Consider the following 24,385-nt stretch of genomic DNA (forward strand, 5'->3'; position numbering starts at 1 on the left):
TTATATTTGATCAAGATATAAAAAGCAGTAAGAACAATTGAATTGAATGAAAACTAGAATATCATTAATAAGTAATAGAGTTTCACAGCAACATATGATCAATTAGGGTTACATAGGTTCATCTCCGACCTAATCTCTAAGAGATTTAGCTACTCATAATTGAGTTTACAAATAGCATAATCAATGAAAGAATTAAAACATACATAAACTGGGTTAGAGATGATGAAATCCTCTCCGCTGCAGCCTTCTGGGTGTTAAAATCGCACTTTCGTTCTCCAAAATCGTAACCCTTGTTCTTCAGATTGAGTGCAGTATTTATAGAAGTCATGGGCCTGACCCGTCAAAATCGCGCCGCGCCATGTATATAGGCGTGCCGCGATTTCCCTCAAACAGGGAGGATGTAATTTTGCTTCAAAAATCGCAGCACGGCTTGAAATTGGCGTGGCGCGATTTCCTTCGAACAGACTTCAACATTTAAGCTTTTTGCACTCCAGAACAGTAGAAATTGCATAAGAACTCTATCAAAATGTCACAATAAGTCCCTAATATTACGTAATGACAGAATATCATCACAACCCCAAACTTAAACCATTCCTTGTCCTCAAGGAATTTGCTTGCAACAGTGACAAACGACAGTAAAATAACAGTTACCTGACAAAACGATAGTACCCAAAAGTTCATTCTCCTTCTAGCTAAAGATGAGCTAGTTTGACTTGTTCGCATCCACCAATTCACAACTCCACGCAACAATATGAAATAGGGTTCTACCAGTCGACATGCAGGTCTACATATTACCATACGCTTGAAAAGTTTCTAAACATCAATCAAAGTCAATATCATTACACACTTTTGAGGTCTTTAGGGTTATAACGGGGCTTAGGTGAAAGGTGGGATATATTTGGATAAGTAGGCTACACAAAATTTGAGTTAGGCATTCCTACGGAAATTAAAGCACAAAATTCAATCCTTCGATCATTCACCTTGTGGAAATACAATCAATGCAAAGGTACTAGAGAATATTTTTAACATTTAGGGACACTCGAGTTTGAAGTTACTCGGATTTTCAATGTTTTGTCCCTTTTTCATCATTCAATTTCTTTTTTTTTTGATACACCATTTTTATGTGTATATTTTGCATGACAATCTCATAATTCTTTCATTTTTTTGTTCTCTTATTCTCTAGTACCCCCACCCCAAACTTAGTTGGTTGCAAATTCCAATAGCAACCCCAAACTTAATCTTTAGCAACATTCTACAATGCCTTAACTCAGAAATTCATTAAGGGACAAGTCCTAAAAGTCTCTAGGCTTGTAATGTAGTTTGTCACCGAACAAAAAGTTCTAATCCTACCGGCTCACAATTGGTTAAGAAAGGATAAATTCAATTAATATCAGGGTAGGCTTCAAAAAGGCTCACAGGACCAAGCACTTTTGCCTCAGTGTGTAATTGACAAAGACCAATCAATAATAGAGAAACAATGCAAGTTCTAGAAATGTAGTTGCATGGAAAACTAATCTAAATATAAGTAAATTGAAAAACAAATTTGGCAATGAACCTTATGGCTGAGATTTCTGGGAGTATGTGACTACCTAGCAATGCCGTACACTTCGCCTTTGAATCAAGTCACCCCTCCTTTAGAACTTTTGGAATACCGTTTCATCAAACAACTGTTACTAAACTGGAATAGGTCACATGAAACAAAACAAATTCATTAATAATAAACAAGTGCAGGAGCAATTACAATAGGGAAATAGTTCAATGGACTTCGACATTAAAAAGAAAATAAAAACTGAATGTATTGAAAAACAAAGTAAATCTAGTGGGTTGCCTCCCACCCAGCGCTTCTTTATCGTCACTAGCTTGACTGCTAAGGATCCTCAGAGGTCCTTCAGAATGAGTGCCACCCTTCCTTTAGGTAGGTCGCCACCTAGGTATGGTTTAACTCTTTGTCCATTAACTTTGAAACTTCGATCTCCTTCAGGTGTCACTAGTTCAACAGCTCCATATGGTGACACACTTTTGACCAAGAACGGTCCAGACCATTTTGACTTGAGCTTCCCAGGAAACAGCTTCAACCTGGAATTATACAACAAAACTAGTTGTCCACAGTTAATATCCCTAGGCACTAAGTTTTTGTCATGATACCTTTTTGTCCTGGCTTTATAGATGAGTGCATTTTCATACGCTCTAAGCCTCATCTCCTCAAGTTCATTAAGTTTCAAAATTCTTTTCTTACCAGCGGCTACTTGATCAAAATTCAAGGCCTTAATGGCCCAATAAGCTTTATGTTCCAGCTCGACTGGAAGATGACATGCCTTCCCATATACTAACTGATAGGGTGAGAACCCAAGATGGGTCTTAAAGGCTGTCCTATATGCCCACAGTGCGTCATCTAATTTCCTAGACCAATCTTTCCTATTTGACGCAACTGTCTTCTCCAGAATCTGTTTCAGCTGTCGGTTTGAAACCTCTGCTTGACCACTAGTTTGTGGGTGATAGGGAGTTGCAACTTTGTGCTTAATGTTATACTTTTTGAGCACATTTTCAAGAAAATTATTGCAAAAATGCTTCCCCCCATCACTGATCAATACTCTAGGGGTTCCAAACCTAGTGAAAATATTCTTTTGAAGGAAGTTGACAACCGTTTTGGCATCATTAGCAACACATGGTATCGCTTCAACCCACTTTGTGACATAATCAACACAGACTAGAATATGGAGATAAGAGTAAGAGGAAGGGAATGGTCCCATAAAATCAATACCCCAACAATCAAATGGTTCAACTTCAATGATTCCTTTTAGGGGCATTTCATTCCTCTTTGATATGTTACCTGTCCTTTGGCATTTGTCACATCTTGTGACGAAGTCGTGGCAATCTTTGAAAAGGGTGGGCCACCAGAATCCACTTTGCAAAATTTTTGCAGCTGTTCTTTCTCCACTGTGGTGGCCTCCATAAGCTGAGCTATGGCAGTGCCACATGATACTATGTGCTTCCTCACCTGCAACACAACGTCTAATCAAACCGTCAGTACCTACCTTAAACAGATAAGGGTCATCCCACAAGTAGTGGTTTGCATCTTTGAAGAACTTTTTCCTCTGAGGGTAGGTCAGATCATCAAGAACTATGTTGCCGGCCTTAAAGTTTGCCATGTCAGCAAACCAAGGTCTTTCTCCAATAGCAAACAGCTGTTCATCGGGGAACTCGGCCTTGATGGCCTTCTCCTTCTTTGTTACCTCGTCATTCTCCAGCCTTGAGAGGTGGTCAGCTACCACGTTCTCGACTCCCTTCTTGTCACGAATTTCAAGATCAAATTCTTGCAATAATAGGATCCACCTCAACAGTCGAGGCTTTGAATCCCCTTTTGTTAAGAGATATTTGAGAGCTGCATGATCTGTAAAAACAATGACTTTGGAGCCTATTAGATAAGAACGAAATTTTTCCAATGCAAAGATTACCGCAAGCAATTCCTTTTCAGTTGTGGAATAGTTAACTTGATTTTCATTTAAAACCTTGCTTGCATAGTAAATTGCATGAAAAAATTTGTTCTTGCGTTGGCCTAGGACTGCACCAACAGCATAATCACTTGCATCACACATAAGTTCAAAAGGTAAATCCCAATCGGGTGCAATGATTATTGGTGCAGTTACCAACTTGTTTTTAATCAAAGAAAAAGCATTTAGACATTCAGAATCAAAATTAAACTCGTTTTCTTTGACCAAGAGGTTACAGAGGGGTTTGGAAATTTTAGAAAAGTCTTTTATGAACCGCCGATAGAAACCGGCATGCCCCAAGAAACTCCTCACTCCTTTAACATTGATTGGTGGAGGAAGTTTCTCTATAACCTCTATCTTAGCTTGGTCCACTTCAATGCCTTTAGCACTTATCTTATGCCCCAAAACTATACCTTCGGTTACCATAAAATGACATTTTTCCCAATTCAAAACAAGGTTAGTTTCGGTGCATCTTTTAAGTACAGCATTTAAATGGAACAAGCATTGATCAAAAGACTTACCAAAAACAGAAAAGTCGTCCATAAATACCTCAATGTTCTTCTCTATCATATCAGAGAAGATGGAAAGCATGCACCTTTGAAAGGTTGCCGGCGCATTGCACAGCCCAAAGGGCATCCTTCGATAAGCAAACACACCGAATGGACAAGTGAAGGCAGTCTTTTCTTGATCTTCCGGAGCCACTGCAATTTGATTATACCCTGAATACCCATCCAAGAAGCAATAAAAGGCTTGGCCAGCCAGTCTCTCAATCATTTGATCCATGAATGGTAATGGAAAGTGGTCCTTTCTTGTTGCGGTATTCAACCTCCGGTAGTCTATACACATTCTCCAACCAGTGACGGTGCGGGTAGGTATCAATTCATTTTTTTCATTTGCTACCACCGTCATTCCTCCTTTCTTGGGTACCACATGAACTGGACTTACCCATGAGCTATCTGAGATAGGGTAGATCATACCTGCATCTAGTAACTTCAGCACCTCTTTCTTTACCACTTCCTTCATTGTTGGGTTAAGTCTCCTTTGAGGTTGAACCACCGGTTTGTATTCAGCCTCCATGTGTATTTTATGCATGCAATAAGCTGGACTAATACCCTTTAAATCAGAAATGTTCCACCCCAAAGCTCCTTGATTGTCTCTTAACACCCTCATCAATTTTTCTTCTTCCAAAGGTGTCAAGGTATTGCTGATGATTACTGGTTTAGAGGCATCCTTAGTGAGAAAAACATATTTCAAGTGAGAAGGGAGTTCTTTTAATTCTGGATTTTTCTCTCCTTCTCCACTCAAAATAGGGGCATCTATAGAGTGCTTACCCATTAATTCTTCTGTTTTTACCGGACCCAACTCTTGCTTGCTTGCTGCTAGTTGCTTCACACAATCACTTACTTCAAGATCTTCATCATCTTCACCTTTTTCTATAGAATTCACAATTGCACGTTCAAGAGGGTGTGTTGGTTGATGTTCACAAGAGTCATCTTTAACTATTTCTTCAACAATGTCAATCCGGTAACACTTGGGATTTTCATCTTTGTGCTTCATGGCCTCAAATATATTAAACACTACTTGCTCCTTATGGAATCTCAACATTAGCTCTCCTTTCTCAATGTCAATCAAAGCACGGCCAGTTGCAAGGAAAGGTCTTCCTAGAATGAGTGGCATATCCTCATCTTCAGCCATATCTAAGATCACAAAATCTGACGGGAACACCAAGTCATTAACCTTGACTAGCACATCTTCAAGCACACCGAAAGGATAAGAGATTGACCGATCAGCTAAAGTAATGGTCATTCTTGTTGGTTTTGGTTCCCCACACTTAAGCTTCTTCATCATTGAAAGAGGCATCAGATTTATACTTGCTCCCAAGTCACATAAAGCTCTTCCAATGTCTACCGGTCCAATGGAACAAGGGATAGTGAAAGCACCAGGATCCTTCAACTTAGGTGGCAGCTTCTTTTGAAGAATAGCACTACAATTTTCAGAAAGTGCTATGTTCTCATCATCCTTAGGCTTCCTTCGTTTGGTTAACAAGTCTTTCATGAACTTAGCATATAACGGCATTTGATCAAGAGCTTCGCCGAAAGGAATATTCACCTGAAGTTGTGAGAAAAGTTGCATGAACTTCTTGAATTGGCCTTCATCCTTTTCTTTCTTCTTTGAAAGGTGAGGGTATGGAAGCTTCACATATGATGGAATAACCTGTGGTTTGTCTCCATCTTTCAAAATTTGACTCTTCGACTTCCTCAAGATTGAATCTTCATCAATTAACTTCTCACTTTTTTCTCCCTCTATTTTTTTCTTCCTTTCGTTTTCAACTACTCCATGATCATTTTCTTTTTCAACTCCACCCTCATCATTTTTTTCAACTACATCATCCTCCTCTACCTCAACTACATCATCAACCTTCTTTGGAGCTTTTGGAACTAAAGGTGTCAAAACCTTTTTGCTCCTCAATTCAATAGCATTACAAGACTCATTCTTAGGGTTATCTTTAGTGTTACCTGAGAATCCGCCTTTACTTTGTTCAGCCAATTGCTTAGCTAATTGCCCCAGTTGAGTTTCAAGCAGCTTCCTAGAAGCTTCATTGTTCTTTCTTTCAGCTTCTTGACTCTTCTTCATCTCTTCAAAGTTGCCTTGAGTCATCTTCATGAAGTTCATCATAGTTTCCTCAAGAGCTGATGGCTTCCTTTGTTGTTGTTGAGGAGGAGTGAGCATCTGAGAGTTCAAAGCATTGTTATTTGAGTAGCTTAGATTGGGATGCTTGTTGATGCCTGAATTGTAGTATTGATTCTGCCTTTGATAACCTCCCATGAAGTTAGCTTCTTCATTTGACCCTTCTGGAACACATTCACCGTTGGGATGTTCTTCACCACATAAGTCACACTTGATTGCAGCTACTTGTTGTTGTTTATGGGCCAAAGTGAAGCCTTGAAACTCCTTAGTTAGAGCTTCGATTTGTTTGTTCATAGCTGCTTGGTTCGCAAGGATAGCAGTTTGTTCACTCACCCCAAACACTCCTCTTTCTTTCTTCTTAGCTTCAGCACGATACTCATTTCCAGCCATGTTTTCTATCAAAGCTTGGACTTCATGATCAGTTTTGCTTTTGAGACTACCTCCCGCGGAAGCATCTAAGAACATTCGAGTGTTTGGTGTTACCCCCTCAGTGAAGATTTGGAGGTATTGCTTCTCGGTGAATTCATGATTAGGGCATCTCTTGAGAAGCAAATTGAATCGCTCCCAAGCATCATACAATGATTCACCTTCTCCTTGCTTGAAGTTAAAGATCTCCATCTTCTTGTCCCAATACTTAGACATAGGGAAGTATTTCTCCAAGAACTTCAGCTCTAACTCTTCCCATGTTTGGACAGTCCCGTTTGGAATTGTTAGCAACCAATCTTTTGCTCTTCCCGTCAAGGTGAAAGGAAATAGCCTTAGCTTCTTTTGTGCTTCAGTCACGGTGGCTGGTTGCACACAAAACTCGCAGGTTTCAGCAAAACGGCTCAAGTGTTCATGAGGACTCATAGCTTCAGTCCCATCGAATTGCTTGTCCCTCAAACCGTTGAGGACAGTTGTCTTGATGTCGAAAGCTACAGGGTTAGCTGGTTGAAAAGTGTGGGTCAGTTGACCGCGATGAGTGGCTAACCCGTAGTCTCCTAGCTTAGGTCTCGGTGGTACAACTCCTTCTCCTTCCATAGTTGCAGATTTAGGAGAAGAGATTGTTTCAGATTCACTTGAGAGTTGCTCCGGTACTTGTTCTCGAACACCCGGTGGAACGGATTGAGCTAACCTTTGCGATCGGACAGCTTTCCGAAGTGCTCTAGCAGTTCTTTCAATTTCCGGATCGTACTCTAAGTCGTCCGAGCTCTGTTTACCTCGCATAAACAGCAAAATACCTTAGTAGCACTGCACAACGCAAAGTAATCAAGTGAATATGAAAACAGAAAAATAAAAAATTAAAAACAGAAAAATTAAATTGCAAAAACCCTAAATTATAACGTAATTGCCTTGTTGAAATAATTCAACAGTCCCCGGCAACGGCGCCAAAAACTTGATAGACGTTTGGCAAGTGCACCAATAACTATCGAAGTAGTAAAAATATCGTTCCCACGAGGACTGTTTTTAACTTCAATTATTCAATTTCGTTATAAAAGTAGGATGTATAAAAGTTTATTTTGTTTTGCCACTAGGCAGTAGATTTGGTTTGATTTTAAGAAATCAAATAAAAAAGTAAAGATTTGATTAAGAAAATAGGAGAGAGATGAGATCAGGTCTTCGAATCCTCTATGTTTCCCCTAATTGGTTACTGCACCTATTATTACTAATGATTCTCTAGTTTCACGATAGTTAACAAATTAGCCCTAATCAATCCCTTGAGTTAGGACCCTCTTTTTAAACTACAGCCCCTAATTCCTTAGGTGGTCTAATAATCATCAAAGGTTTAAGCACGTTAACCTAATATCACTAACAAACGATTATCCATTCCTAGACTAACCATGTTTATTAGAACAATTCAATTTAGGTCTAAGTCGAAAGCTATGGTCAGTAGTCATTCGATCTCACAAAATCATGTTTATATTTGATCAGGATATAAAAAGCAGTAAGAACAATTGAATTGAATGAAAACTAGAATATCATTAATAAGTAATAGAGTTTCACAGCAACATATGATCAATTAGGGTTACATAGGTTCATCTCCGACCTAATCTCTAAGAGATTTAGCTACTCATAATTGAGTTTACAAATAGCATAATCAATGAAAGAATTAAAACATACATAAACTGGGTTAGAGATGATGAAATCCTCTCCGCTGCAGCCTTCTGGGTGTTAAAATCGCACTTTCGTTCTCCAAAATCGTAACCCTTGTTCTTCAGATTGAGTGCAGTATTTATAGAAGTCATGGGCCTGACCCGTCAAAATCGCGCCGCGCCATGTATATAGGCGTGCCGCGATTTCCCTCAAACAGGGAGGATGTAATTTTGCTTCAAAAATCGCAGCACGGCTTGAAATTGGCGTGGCGCGATTTCCTTCGAACAGACTTCAACATTTAAGCTTTTTGCACTCCAGAACAGTAGAAATTGCATAAGAACTCTATCAAAATGTCACAATAAGTCCCTAATATTACGTAATGACAGAATGTCATCAACTTGTAACTCAAGCCTTCCAATAATCTTATGGAATAGGAAAGAAAAATATCATAATCAAATATTTTCTCTCAAAATAAGGAAACAATCTTGCAAGATTTGATTAAGGAGTGAAAAATGAATTTTGCTCTGGAGATTCTTTTCCTGTTCATCGCCATCATTGTGTAACCTTCCAAACACCACCGACTTACCCTTTTTCAACCTGATGGCTTCCAAACCTTTTGAAATTCCATGGAAATGTCTCGATGAATCTTCTTCTGTTCCAATCGCCCAAAAATCCGACCCAAATAAAAAACCCATTCCGCACAAAACCTTCGCGCAGGCCGTAAAGAATGTATGCGATATACCACAAAATCAGCTACCTAAACCTACCCTGAAAGGGAACGAATTCACGATTGCTATTCCTGATGAGGAGTATGATATTGGCTTGGAGGAGTGTAAAAATAATCTGCAAGCTAGGATCCTTTGGCCTAAAGGATCAACACCACTCACAATGGCTGCTCTGAGAACTAAGCTTCTGACAGTTTGGAAGCATCTTGGTAGATGGGGTATTACTTCTCTAGGTAAGGGCTTCTATGAACTATCTTTTTCTTCTGTTGAGGATGCTAATATTGTTAGGTATGTGGGATCATGGAACCTAAACCCGCGTTTGCTAAAGCTTTTTGCCTAGACAAGGGATTTTAATCCCAACATTCAACATAACACTTCTGCTCAAGTGTGGTTAAGTATTTACGGGTTATCACAAGAATATTGGCACCCTAAAATCTTGTTCGCAATTGCTAGTAGTGTAGGCACTCCTCTCTGCACCAATGCTGCTACTAGTAAACCTATCTTTGAGAGAACTTTTGGCCACTTTGTCAGAGTTTTGGTTGATCTAGATTTAACACAAGAGCTTAAGTAAAAAGTTCTGGTGGAAAGGAAGGGGTATGCATTCATTGTTGATTTTGATTATGAGAATCTACCAGCCTTTTGTAGCAACTGTCAGATGATTGGTCACAGTTTGGAGAAGTGAAGAAAGGTTGCTGAATAAAAGGATAAGGTTCAGGACAGGAATCAAAAGTTTGTGAGGAAAGATGCGGTGGAAACTCAGAAGTTTGTGGAAGTAAATTAGGTTGATACTGATGGTAAGAAGGGAGATGAAAATGTAGCAGATAATGTAGATTTGTCCGGTAAAGAATTTGAGGCAGATAACTTGAATATGCCACTACATCATGCACCTGTTGGTTCTAAACCTTTGGAGCTGCAGGTTGACATTTAATGTTGCAGAACACAATGCTGATGGACAAAATGCAAATGAAGATTCTGTCAATGCATCTGCTGATAGTGAAGGGGAAAACTCAAATCACACTAAATTTGTTGAAAACACTCAAGTGATGCAGCTATCTGGGAATGGATCAAGTCTGAATATCAGTCCCACTCATGAGATACCTACTTCTAAAGGATACAAAATGATATGTAATTCTTCCAACACTCATGGGCTAATCTTGCTAAATTGGAAGATGGTCAAAAACCTGATGAATTTACAAAGGCGCAGCAAAGACATATTTATGATCAAATTGCAAAGGAGATACAACATAACATAGATGAATCTGGATTCAAATTGGTTACTCACAAAGCAAAGAAGAAGAAGAAGCAAGGTAAGATTTCTATCCCTGCTAGCTCAAGCTCTTATCCAACCAGATCAAAGGTTGTTAACCCTAAACCTTTCCGACGAAGTGCATCTTCTGGAACATTAGAGGGCTTGCCAAATCCCCCACAAGATTGGCCCTGAAAACACTTATAACTAAACATAAACCTGACCTTATTATGTTAGCTGAAACCTGGATACCTTTCTCTAGCTTCCCTCCTTTATGGCTGCATATATTAGGACTTAAACTCTTGGCTCTTAACCACAGAGATGACCTTTTACCCAACCTTTGGTGTTTCTGCTCTACTCATATTAATCCACTCAAAATTGACATTGACAACCAACAAATTTCCTTCACAATCACTGAAAACAATTTGACCTTTGGCTTTAATGTTGTTTATGCCTCAACAAGCTACATCACCAGAAGATAGTTGTGGAACAAACTACAATTAATCCAAAACCAACACCCTATTCCCTGGTGCTCAATTGGTGACTTTAACACTATTATTGGTTCACATGAATTTAGGGGCTCTTTTAGTCCTGCTAGGCTTCCTATGGAAAATTTTTCCAACTGGTCAGACAATAATAACCTCATTCACCTTCTAACAACTTGTTGACTATGCTTCCAACTCAGGAGGAAATTCACAAAGCTGTATTTTCTTTAAACAAAAATGGGGCTCCTAGTCCAGATGGTATTGGAGCCTTCTTCTTCCAAACGTATTGGAACATTGTCAAAGAGGATGTGTGTAAGGTTGTTTTACAATTCTTCATAGATGGATGGTTGCTACCTAACTTCAATTCCAACACAATTGTGCTTATTCCTAAATCAGAAAATGCTGATATTGTTAGTCAATATAGGCTAATAGCCATTGCTAATTTTAAATTTAAAATTATTACTAAGATTCTTGCAGATAGATTAGCACATGTTATGTCCAACATTGTATCTGAAGAACAAAGATGTTTCATTAGAGGAAGACACATTAGAGACTGCATCTGTACAACATCTGAAGCTATCAATATTTTGCAAAGAAGAGCATTTGGAGGTAATGTTGCTTTCAAAGTAGATATCTCAAAGGCTTTTGATACTTTGGAATGGAGTTTTTTGCTATCTGTCCTGAAACATTTTGGTTTCATTGAGAAATTTTGCAACTAGATCAAGGTTATTTTGGAATCAGCCAAACTTTCTATAGCAATCAATGGTAAACAGTATGGGTTCTTCAACTGTAAGAGAGGTGTGAGGCAAGGGGATCCCCTATCACCTCTTCTCTTCTGTTAAGCTGAAGATGTTCTTAGTAGAGGTGTTAGTAATCTGGTTGAATAAGGAAACCTGGAGTTAATCAAGGGCTCAATAAAGCAGTATGTTCCTTCTCATACTTTATATGCGGATGACATTATGGTTTTTTGTAAGGGTAAGGTTTCCTCTATTCTAGCTTTAAAAAGCCATTTTCATAGATATGCCTTAGCCTCTAGTCAGCATGTTAACCCATCAAAGTCTACCATTTATGCTGGTTCCATATCTAATCCTAGACTTTCTCGTATTGCTAATCTTATTGGTTTCCCCATAGGCTCTCTTCCCTTTAATTATTTAGGGGTTCCTATATTTAGAGGCAAACCCAAAGCTATCCACTTATCCCCTATTGCAGACAAGATCAAAAGCAAGCTTGCAGCTTGGAAAGCTTCTTTACCCTCCATTGCTGGAAGGATTTAAATTGTGAAGTCAGTAATTCATAGCATGCTTATCCATAGCATTTCCATTTACTCTTGGCCAAAGTCTCTTCTCAAAGATCTGGAGAAATGTATTAGAAATTTCATTTGGAGTGGTGATATACAAAAAAGAAAGCTAGTAACTGTTTCTTGGCACAGAATATGCAAGCCTATCTCTCAAGGCGGCCTTGGCATTAGATCTTTAACTTCTCTGAATGAGGCCTCTAACCTCAAACTCTTATCATATTCACTCTTCTATTTGGAGTAGGATAAAATTGGAATTCGCCAACACAATGTCTCAATCAGGTTGGAGAATTGGAAAAGGTATCAATATCAATTTTTGGAATGATGATTGGTGTGGGGATCCCTTGTACATTACTCTCAATTTACCTCACTACATCTCTGAAAACCTCCATGCTACTGTAGCTGATTTTATTCATGATGGTCAATGGCGGATTCCAACAGATGTTCAACATTTATTTCCAAACCTGAGTTCTCGTGTTCAACAAGTTTCTATCCCAATTGAGGATTCATGTGATAAGCTTGTGTGGAAGAATAGCTCTACAGGTGAGTTGTCTCTTAAGGATGCTTTTATATTCAAATCTCAGGTGGGGCAAAATTTACACTGGGCCAAAACCATATGGAACTTATATATTCCCCCTTCTAAATCTCTTATACGTTGGAGACTAATGCACAATAGAGTTCCAACATATGAGAACCTCATTTCTAGAGGTTGTTCTTTAGTTTCTATGTGTTCCAACTGTAACAAAGAATTTGAATCCTCTTTTCACCTTTTCTTTGAGTGTGAGTTCTCCTTTAAGCTTTGGAACTGGTTAGCCAACATTCTCAATTTTTGATTTCAAATTTCTTGTTCAGATGATGTTTGGAAGATCTGTGATAAGAACTGGTCCCCCGAGTGCAAGATTGTGATTAAATATTGTCTAGTGAATATTATCAATGCTATTTGGTACAGAAGAAATCAAGTGAGGTTCCAAAATAATCTCATTCACTGGAAACTCATGGTCAACCGTATTATTTCAGCTGTTTACATGTCTGGTACCAACTCTTCCAAAGCTGCATCTCCGGACATCAGAGAATTTGCAATCTTGTAAAGTTTTAAAATTAATATTCACCCTCCTAAGGCACCTATTATTAAGGAAATCAATTGGTCCCCACCTATTTTCAACTGGATCAAAGTCAATACTGATGGTGCAGCTACCAAAAAACCCTCTAAGGCAGCAGCTGGAGGTATTTTTAGAAATGGAGAAGGAACTTGTATAGAATGCTTTGCCCAAAATTTAGGTTCTTCCAACGCTTTTTATGCTGAGATTTTTGCTTCTATTCTTGCCATGAAAACTGCTCAAAGTAAAGGTTACACTCATTTATGGCTGGAAACTGACTCCCAACTAGTTTGCTTGGCTCTCAAATCTTCTGCTAATGTTCCTTGGGTCATTAGGAATAGATAGCAGAACTGTTTGTTTTTTGTAAAGAATATTAACTTCATTTTCTCTCATGTATATAGAGAGGGTAATGCATGTATTTTTTATCTTGGTTTTTCGGGTGTCAAACATTGATTAAGTTTGAACCTTTTTAACCTTTGATATCTCATTTTTTCTTGGGAAGGGAAAAATAAGAAAAACCCTTGAGAATCGAGGTCCGGGAGTTGTTTTCGCTATAGGAAGGTGTTAGGCACCTATAACGACTATAGTATTCTATAGGAACCGTCTTTACTTTCTACACACGCGCTTTATTTTTAAATGCTATTTGAAAATGTTATTTACACCTAAGGGTTTGCTAGGTTAAGAATTGGAGGGAGAAGAATGTGTTTGAATTTTTGTTTTATTGGACTTGGAGAAGTTTTGACTTCTTGCCTACATACCCTTTTAAAGGATCAAACTCCATGTAGTTCTCTTCCAAAAAATGTTTTTGTGAGTTAAGTTTGATTTTAAGAGTTTGAAAAAATAGAAGTTGAAGAATAGAAAGAGGCCTCATGGGCTTGAGGTTTGGAAAAGAGTGAGGTTGGTCAATTTATTTACAAAAACTTTAGTCAAAGTATTTAGCAATTGTTTTATCATTTATTAAGAAAATAAAAGGGAAAATTCAATGGGACTTTGATCCCAAGGTTTCTTTGGAAAATTATTTGAGTGAAGTTGTTCACATTTTTTTGGAAAAGAGAATTTTTCTAAGTATCGCGATTCCTAAACATACATCTAAAGCATACATTCTGTAACACCCACGTCGTGGCTTTCGATATCCCGCTAGGTGGATACGAAAGGTTCCCGACCTAAGGGGAACGGTTTAAGCCGCAAGGGACCCCCACAACAATAGTAGGAACCGAAACACATCGGAATGAGAGGGATCCGGAGGCCGTGTAGGTATGGGACTACATGGTTGAAGGAAGGCTTATAAGAATTGTTAGGTACTACCCATATCAACAAGATGCATCTTCTTTTCGGGAGCTCAATACATAGGAACTCCACAGTTAAGCGTGCTTGGCTTGGAGTAGTACTAGGATGGGTGACCTACCGGGAAGTTTCCCGGTAAGCATGTGAGTGAGGACAAAGCATGCTGAAAAGACTCGTGTTGGTTTGTCGGGTTAGTCGGCAATCCTGTAAGCAGTCTGGGATGTTACACTTGGTATCAGAGCAGACCTCTCCCAGTACGGTGTGGTTCGGGGATGAACCAGGCGGAAGCTGGTGGGCATGTAACACCCACATCGTGGCTTTCGATATCCCGCTAGGTGGATACGAAAGGTTCCCGACCTAAGGGGAACGGTTTAAGCCGCAAGGGACCCCCACGACAATAGTAGGAACCGAAACACATCGGAATGAGAGGGATCCGGAGGCCGTGTAGGTATGGGACTACATGGTTGAAGGAAGGCTTATAAGAATTGTTAGGTACTACCCATATCAACAAGATGCATCTTCTTTTCGGGAGCTCAATCCATAGGAACTCCACAGTTAAGCGTGCTTGGCTTGGAGTAGTACTAGGATGGGTGACCTACCGGGAAGTTTCCCGGTAAGCATGTGAGTGAGGACAAAGCATGCTGAAAAGACTCGTGTTGGTTTGTGGGGTTAGTCGGCAATCCTGTAAGCAGTCTGGGATGTTACACATTCCCTAAGCATACATCTAAAACATACATGTGATGTGTGTGCGTGTGTCGGTGAGTGTCGGTGTACATCTTTAGAGTCCATTGTCCTTTTACATCATTGGCCTAGATACACACTAAGGTCTTGCAAGAAAGATAAAGGCATAAAAGTAAAGTTACAAAACCTCGAAGTTTACATTCTAAAATTTGCAAGGAAACTTAAATTGCAAGAAATGTAAAGCTAGAGAATGAAGGGTGAAATGCTATGTCAAGATGAATGGAAAATGTATGAGATGGTTAGTAGCACAATATAAAGGAATATGGTAAAAATTATAAGCAAGTAAAAGCTCCAAACAAGTAACAAGAATTAACAAAAAAAGATGCTAAATATACCTAAAAATTTACCACAAGATAATGGCAAGTGTAGGACCTATAATTTACCACAAGATAAGTGCATCTTCTTTTCGGGAGCTCAATCCATAGGAACTCCACAGTTAAGCGTGCTTGGCTTGGAGTAGTACTAGGATGGGTGACCTACCGGGAAGTTTCCCGGTAAGCATGTGAGTGAGGACAAAGCATGCTGAAAAGACTCGTGTTGGTTTGTGGGGTTAGTCGGCAATCCTGTAAGCAGTCTGGGATGTTACACATTCCCTAAGCATACATCTAAAACATACATGTGATGTGTCGGTGAGTGTCGGTGTACATCTTTAGAGTCCATTGTCCTTTTACATCATTGGCCTAGATACACACTAAGGTCTTGCAAGAAAGATAAAGGCATAAAAGTAAAGTTACAAAACCTCGAAGTTTACATTCTAAAATTTGCAAGGAAACTTAAATTGCAAGAAATGTAAAGCTAGAGAATGAAGGGTGAAATGCTATGTCAAGATGAATGGAAAATGTATGAGATGGTTAGTAGCACAATATAGAGGAATATGGTAAAAATTATAAGCAAGTAAAAGCTCCAAACAAGTAACAAGAATTAACAAAAAAAGATGCTAAATATACCTAAAAATTTACCACAAGATAATGGCAAGTGTAGGACCTATAATTCCTACATTATGACAATTTTATAGAGCATTTTTCTTTCAGCCATAACATGGAAATTAAATGGAAACAACAAGCCAAGAAATCATAGCAAGATTTTAGGTATATTTATCACTTTATTTCTACAAAAAATTCAAGTTACTTAAAGCACATGATACCAAAAATTCACCACACAAATCAAGGTAATTGCATACATTTCAGAGGTAGAAAATTCAGCATATTTAATATCAAGAATCATTATCAAAATACAAAAACACATGATCAATTTTGGAGGTTTTTTCACAAAATTTTAACAAAAGAAAAGCATTAAACTAACAAGAATATCAAAACTCATCTCCATATATTTTTCAGGTCAAAATTAACATGTGAAATATTCAAGAACAACTAAAACTAACAAGAAAAAGCATTGATAATTTTTTAGGGATTTTATAGCACAAAAACAAGCATGCAGGGGTTCAATCAGCAAGAAAACAAGTATATATAGCAAGAAAAACAAAGGAAAACGAAAAAGAAAGCCCAGGCCCAAAGGAAGAAGATCCAGAAAGATCAGGGAACAACAGGGACCGTAGGATTGATCCAGATGGATCAACCCTAGATCCAATGGCCAGGATCCAGGGGAGTGGACAGGTTTCGAACCGGTCCGGTTCAGTCCTCTATAAAAACCTAATCACACCGGTTTGTTTCATTCTTCTCTTTCACTTCTCTCTTCTCTCGTTCTAGTGAGAGAAGCACTCGCCTCTCTCCTATCCTGTTCATCCTTCCCCGCCGGTTTCTGGAATGAAACGGCCGGAGAAGATGAAGATTCATCGGAATCTTCATCGACTCCGCCGTGAATTCCAGATTCCGGCGAGCCCTAACAACACCGGTTTAACTTAAATCAAACCCTAATCCACTCTGTTTTTCACACTGATTACGAATATGAACTTAGTTTTGCAAAATAAACGGTGAAAAGTCGTAGATCTACATTTGAAACTTCGGTTTCAAATCTTTTCAATCTGTTTCAAAGTTTTTCGAAAGAACAAGTCTTAGAACTTGTTAATCTGCTTCGATTCACCGTTTATTTGTGTTTGTAAACCTTCGTTGAGCTTTTGCGATGAAAACGAGAAAGTTTTTTGCGATTACCTAAATTTAAACGGAGATTCGAACAAAGAATTCTTCGGAGAACTTCGTAGTAGCTTCGAATCCTTCTGGTGAGTAATCTTTAACTCTGGAAACCGAAAATAAATCGGTATTTTCTTCTCTCTTCTTCACCGGCTCGATTCCTCTTCTTCAATCCTTCTTCTTCTCAACTTCGATCCTTTTGTGATCGTGCTTGAGTCCGTTGCTTTCAGTGATGGATTCGCACTAGAATTGCGAAGGGATAGGTTCGATGATGAAGATTCAACGGTGAATCTCTGAGAACTCTCACAAATTTGTTGAAATTGTGTTGAATTTGTGGTTCTGGAATTTTAGGGTTTGAGATTGGGGATGAATTTTCTGGAAAATTGTTGTGTTTTGATCGTAACTGCCAAGAGAGAGAAAGTGTGATTCTGTTTCTGTGATTTTGATGAGTTGTTACAATCTGAATGGGACTGTGATGATTGGGCCTTTATATAGGTGACATGTGTACTTGAGACCCAATGAGCTTGTGACATGTGTCCCTGGACCAATTGGCTCGGACTTGGACTGATTTTGGCTTGAGGACCTTTTTGCAATTTCTGGAAATTAAGGGACTGACCTGCAATTATTTTAAAAACAAGGACCAAACTGCAATTTGCAACAGAACTAAACAAACAGAGTTAAAAGCTTTGAGGGACTAAAATGCAATTTTAACAACTTTGAAGGACTGAAATGAAATTTAAAATAAAATTGGTTAAAATTGGTAAATTGAAAATAACGTAAAGTGAAACAAATAAAAAACACAAAAAGGACTAAAATGAATCAACTACAAAAATGAGGTACTTTAAAGTAACCTCTCTGTCAAAATTTTATGTGAAATGACCAAAATGCCCCAAGGGACTAAACTGACCAAAATGCCCCAAGGGACTAAACTGACTCAAAATGACTCAAATGCAATTTTTGAAATGGATTTTAACATGGAATTAAAGCAAGGATTTATACAAACTAATTGAAGAGACTCAGAGACAATTTTCAAAGATTAAAAGGAGTTTTAACACAGGAAATGACTAAAATGCCCTTTTCAATGATTTTTGCAAATAAGGTTCAAATAAAATGCAGAGAAATATGCAATTGATCAGAGACAAATTCAAATGACTTGAGGTGCAAGAAAACCCTTTTGGATGGCTTGAAATGCAAGAAAACCACAGACAAAAGCACAATTAAACATTTTCAAGTAACATCAGTAAATTTCAGATAGAGTAGAGTAAGATGTCAGGGTAAAACAACAGTCAACTGCAATCTCTCAAGAGTCAAAGACCCATCTCAGAGAAGAGGAAAATCATTTGGAGCAAGTATTTTTAGGTCCAAAATTAGGGTATGACAATGTACTGATGGTTTAACTAATTTAGGTCTTAACTCTCCTTTTAATGATTTTGTTTGGTTTGATACCATCCCTGATTTAATCAGGGGGGAGTACATTAGGAATAGGTTGGGATTACCTAATTATAGGTTTGTTAATTTCTAAAAGGTTTTGGCCTAGTCCCCCTTTTCTTACCTGTACTACCTTTACTTTTTGGTTAATATATTTTGAATGATGCTTTATGCATCATTTTTGCTTAAAAAAAAAATCTTGCAAGATTCTAAAAGGGAATAAAGCATATCTTGCACAATAAGAAAATAATAATCAAATATTTGGTCATAGAATAAGGAAACAATTTTACAAGATACTAAAAGGAAACAAAACATAATATATAATTTTAAAATATTACCTCATCAAAAGCATAAGGTTTCAATCCGTCCTTAATTGAAAACTGAAAGGAGGCTCACCCACTTATAGAAGAGTATGACGGATATGATAGTCTCTACTAAAACAATTATCATAATCACTACATTGGTTATAAAAATAATAAATAGTATGAACCATTCACTTCTGTGAATGATGTTCAATTTATAATATCACTTTTCACCCTTTTAATTCATAACCAATATTTTGTTTTTGTGGTGGCCAGGGTTTGAACCATGGACCTTGCATATATTATGCATTGTCCCTACCAACTGACCTAAGCTCACAAGGACTTCATAACCAATATTTGTTCAATTTCAAATGTAACCAAGGTTGTGTTTGTTTTAAGTTATATTTGTTGATTCCTGGAAATAGAATGATAGAAATATATATGCCTATGTTTGTTACAAGTTTATTAAATTTTATTCTCGGGTATAAAATGTTCCTGGGAATAGAAAAAATTTCCCAAAGAAAAGGGTGGGAATAAAGTTCCCATGGAGATGGGAATAAATTTATACGTAGTTACCTATTATAAACCCTATTTTTATGGTTCCTAGGAATATTATAAAGTTAACCAAACATATTTTTTCTAAATACCTCGAAATAAAATTCTAATCTTTATACTCTAAGGAATGTTATTCCTAGGAATTGGTAAACTTGAAACAAACACACCCTAATATTTAAATTACAAATGATAAATATTTTCTCAATTTTTCTACTTCAATAACATATTTAAGTGATAAAGAAATACACATCATCATCCACTTATAGACCCAAAAGGTGTGAATTTGATTTATATGCAAACACTAATAGAATATGATTCGCACTATAACATGTCTATATCATATAAACATAAAATCGATCAACATGATTATGTTAATATGAATGATCAAAGTGTTATGCTTCACCATACTAATGTCGGTCACGAAGCATATTGATGCTTCACCAGACTGGTGTAGGTCACGAAGCACAAACAACATTCAACATCTAAATACATAAAACATGATGCCAATTTATTTATTATTTATTTTTTAATTATTATTATTATTATTATTATTTAATTATTATTATTATTATTATTATTATTATTATTATTATTATTATTATTATTATTATTATTATTATTATTATTATTAATAATTGAGAATATGGATGATTTTATCAACCAACTTGTCTTTTTTTCATTCATTTCATAAATAGTGCATGATAGTGGTTCAACAAAAGCATAAACATGATTATATTGAAATAAACATAAGTCCTAAAATGCATAATAAAACATTTGCAACACATAAGCTTGCAATTTAACAATTCCTTTCAAAAGAAGGTTGCAGCATCAAGTATTACAGACAACAAATATAAAAGTTGCAGTAGCAACGTCTAAACAACAAGCAAATAACAATAGCATTTTTTTAGGTAAACATAACAACAAAGCATCAAAAAAAAATAGTGTAGATAATATTGAATTTAAACACAAAAAATAAATATTAAATTATCCAAATCCACCTTTAATTATTTTTTAATAATTAACACTGCAACTGCTAAAAGAAAAGGAGTGAATGAGATTTCACATGGAAAAAAATGTCAACAAAGAGGATTCCTCCCCCATATTAACCATAGTAAGCATTGTATTTTTTAAAGAAATTAATTAGGTGGTACCATTCTTTTCTTACTTGTTTTAGATTTTAGGTCAAATCGCATATATAGTCCCTTAACTTATTTAATGGTTTTATATTGATTGTTTAAATAATTGTTGTTACATTTTGGTTCCTCAGCGTTACTTTCATTAATCTAATTGGTCATTTTTTGTTATCTTTTAACATTGATGTCTGGATCAACATTATTATAGATGTTTCATCGTAGGCCTCGTTAATTTTTATTTTATTTTAACGGTTTGATTATTTTTAACCGTTTGATGCTTTAACTCTGAGAATCGTGCATGGACTTGATTAGGGATTGGATCAAATTGAGAAGGGTGCTTTGTTGTTGGTGATTCAAAGTGATGTTTATGTCAAAGAGAAGAGAACGATGACAAAAACAAAATTAGTTGGTGATGTTTCTGTGAATGGATTGGAAGAGAGAAAGGACTATGAGTTGGTGTTGATCCTTTGAAAAAAATAATTTGAGATCTATAGGTTTTTGAGAGATGAAGATTGAGATATTTTTTTAAAAAAAAATAAATTTGAGTTTATTTAATTTTCTGGGTTTTATGTTGATGAAGGTCTATGTAGATAATGATGAAGAAGTATGATGAGAAAAGTAACAAAAATTAGTACTTGGTGGTTCATCGTAAGATACAATAGATTTGCATAGTCCAACAATACTCGTTACAAAAAAAAAATCAAACAGTTAAAATAAATTCATTTAATGACGTCTACGATGGAAACTTCTATATTGTTGATCCATCTTAGGCATTGATGTTTTTTTTAAAGGAAGGAAGACATTGATGTCAAAAGTTAACAGAAAATGACTAATTGGACTGACGGAAGTAACGTTGAAGGACCAAAACGTAACAATATTTAATTAAGTGACCAATATGTAAATATTAAATAAGTGAAAGAACTATATATATGCAATTTAGCCTAGATTTTATCACTTCAATGCGAGACTAAATATGTGTTTGGATGGGCGTTTAAAAAAGCCAAACCACTACGAAAAAATCATTTTATACAGAATCTACAAATACCAACTTTTCATTGAAACACAAATGTATATATCCATTGAAATATACATGGTTAATCCTTAAGTTTGATACATACATATATGCACTAAATATATGCACTGAATTGGACTTCAAATCATCCAAGACATTTCATTTCATATGCCTTGGATAGTGTCCAAACTCCAAACTAAAATGTACTATTCTCACACTTAGCATTGGCTGTCCATGTCGCAAATTATAGCTCAATCCCACTCATTTCATTGTGTATCTTGACTGAAAGTGGAGATTGTGAAGTTGCAATATCTTGTTTATGATCTGTCTCTTGAATCACAACATAAGACCATGCACCTAAAAGTGCACCTGTAATTGGTCCAACCATATAGACCCAAATTCCTTTGTAGGATGAAGTAGCAATTGCAGGACCTAAAGACCTTGCTGGATTCATTGACCCACCTGATATTGGTCTGTATACAAGATTACAAGATATTGACAGCTTATATTAATCAGCATCAAATAACCAGGCTTGGTTCTTTTGATAATTTTCACAACACAGGCTTATATGATATATTTTCTAAATTACTTATTATTAATAATTTGTTGGACTCACTAATTTTTTTGCTATACCAAAATAAAAAATTCAATCAATTTTTAATATTAAGAGGGATCTTTTTAGGGGCATATTTCTTTTTAAAAAAATGTGACTGGAAAGACATTTTCTTACCCAGCAACAATGCTTGCTATGCTAACAGATGAGCCTACTGCTACTCCAGCAAGCTCTCCTGTCTGCAAATAAAATCATTTTAATTAAGATAATGTGTGTTTATAATTAATTTTGGTACAACAAAATCAAACATTTTTGGTATGCATAATTTTACAGCTTTTGAGTCGGTAGCGACGGCGGTGGAGATGAACACCATGGTAAAGGTGGTCACAATTTCTATGATTACGGCTTGAATGTTTGATCCAGAAGGTGATGTTGCCCCCAGCTGCTTTGATGGCTCTAACAAAACTCGAAGTGTATATGAAGCTGAAATTGCCCCTGTGAGTTGAGCTGCAATGTAAAATGGGACCTGCAAGGAAAGATTGTGTGCTTATTATGTGCTTATGTTGAAAGGGTCGAAATCTACACCTAGCCCAAAAAATAAAGTGACGGTTTCTCTTTGCATCAAAGAATGCGCAAACAGTTTAGAAGATAGTTTTCGAACAACATTCTTTTATGATTTTAAAGACTTCGAAAGATAATTCCTAAAGATTGTTTTTTCAGGATAAAAAAACAAGGCTTAATTAATGATTTGGTCCCTTAAGTTATTTGTTGGTTACATTTTGGTCCCATAAGTTATTAACGTTACAATTTGGTCCCTTAAGTTATTTGTTGGTTACATTTTGGTCCCATAAGTTATTAACGTTACAATTTGGTCCCTTAACTTATTTTTTGGTTTCGTTTTGGTCCCTTAACTTATTTGTTGGTTTCGTTTTGGTCCCATAAGTTATTAGAGTTAAGGGAGTAGTTTGGGACCAAAACGAAACCAACAAATAAGTTAAGGGACCAAAACGAAACCAAAAAATAAGTTAAGGGACCAAATTGTAACGTAATAACTTATGGGACCAAAATGTAACCAACAAATAACTTAAGGGACCAAATTGTAACGTTAATAACTTATGGGACCAAAATGTAACCAACAAATAACTTAAGGGACCAAATCATTAATTAAGCCAAAAAACAACTAGTGGAGCCAAAATGAGTAGGCTAGCTAAAAGGGTTCATTATCGGCATGAATTTTGTTTCTTGAGCTTGAATTATTCTTAGAGTGATTCTTTTTCCACTCTCCACGCCTGTTTTGGATTATATAATCTAAAATTTGTAGGTTTTAAAGGGTTTTTTTAATGTGTTTTTACATATTTCAAATTATTTAATCTACAATATCGTTGAATGCATTCATTTGGGCATAAATTAATGTAATTTAATCCCTACATTTTGTTCAATTCACGAATTTAGTCTCTTTTTTTTAAGAGCTAGTCCTTCTTTTCCAAATCCAAATTTTAGGCTCCTAAATTTTTTTAATGTCTGACATTTTTTTCCCATCTATTATATCGGGGCTAAATTGAATGATGTCACAAACAAGATTATGATATGGTAAGCGAGTAAAATGACATGGCATTATAACTTGGATTAGAACACATCCATGTCATCCAACTAAGCCTAATATTTTAAAAGCAAACAACCAATAACTAATTTTAAATGTGGATCCCAATTCTTGCACGAGAGTATGTTTTGTGGTAAGTAGGGTTTCTACTTTTTAGTTTTGGAAGGGTTGTTGTGTAGTATTTGGGTTTGGTAGTTTTTTCCAGTGTTAACTTGTGTACTTTGATTCTCGTATTTTTTGGGCACATCTTGTGCTCTAAGTAATGCAAGTTGATCGTAAATTTTTGACTTTTTCAATAATGACTGAAATAATGTTATTTTATATGTAAATTGGGTATCATTTACGTTCAATTGCACAAATTAATCTTTCAATTCGGATAGGATCATAAGCTATAAGAGTTTTAATGAATAATATATATATAATATTTAATTAAGAATAAAATTCAAAGAAAATAATTTAATTTTAAATATTTTTTTATTTACTAAAGTGGATAGGGAGGGATTGTGGTTTAGACTTTTGGCCGTCAAATATGGCCTTGTGGGGGGCGGCTCCAGGGTGGTGGTAGGGAGGGGGCGGCGTGGTGGAGGGAGA

The 24,385-nt window shown here is 36.5% G+C and overlaps 1 protein-coding gene across 2 annotated transcripts in view; it reads right to left on the reverse strand.

The window, feature by feature from the left end:
• Window positions 1–24,385, reverse strand: part of LOC146904100 (aquaporin NIP2-1-like) — a 93,325-nt gene that overhangs the window by 65,545 nt on the left and 3,395 nt on the right. The window contains exons 3-5 of one of the 2 annotated variants that reach the window (XM_085729577.1): window positions 22,526–22,720; window positions 22,372–22,433; window positions 21,485–22,114 (exon numbers count right to left, since the gene is read on the reverse strand). In XM_085729577.1, coding sequence (XP_085585703.1) covers window positions 21,886–22,114; window positions 22,372–22,433; window positions 22,526–22,720 — 486 coding nt within the window. In that variant the 3' untranslated portion in view covers window positions 21,485–21,885. Of the gene's footprint in view, window positions 1–21,484; window positions 22,115–22,371; window positions 22,434–22,525; window positions 22,721–24,385 lie in introns of those variants that run through there. The other variant, XM_085729578.1, reaches the window with a different exon arrangement.

Source organism: Medicago sativa, chromosome 7, assembly GCF_051527215.1.
Source record: "Medicago sativa cultivar Bolivia chromosome 7, Bolivia_mono, whole genome shotgun sequence".
Lineage (NCBI taxonomy): Eukaryota > Viridiplantae > Streptophyta > Magnoliopsida > Fabales > Fabaceae > Medicago > Medicago sativa.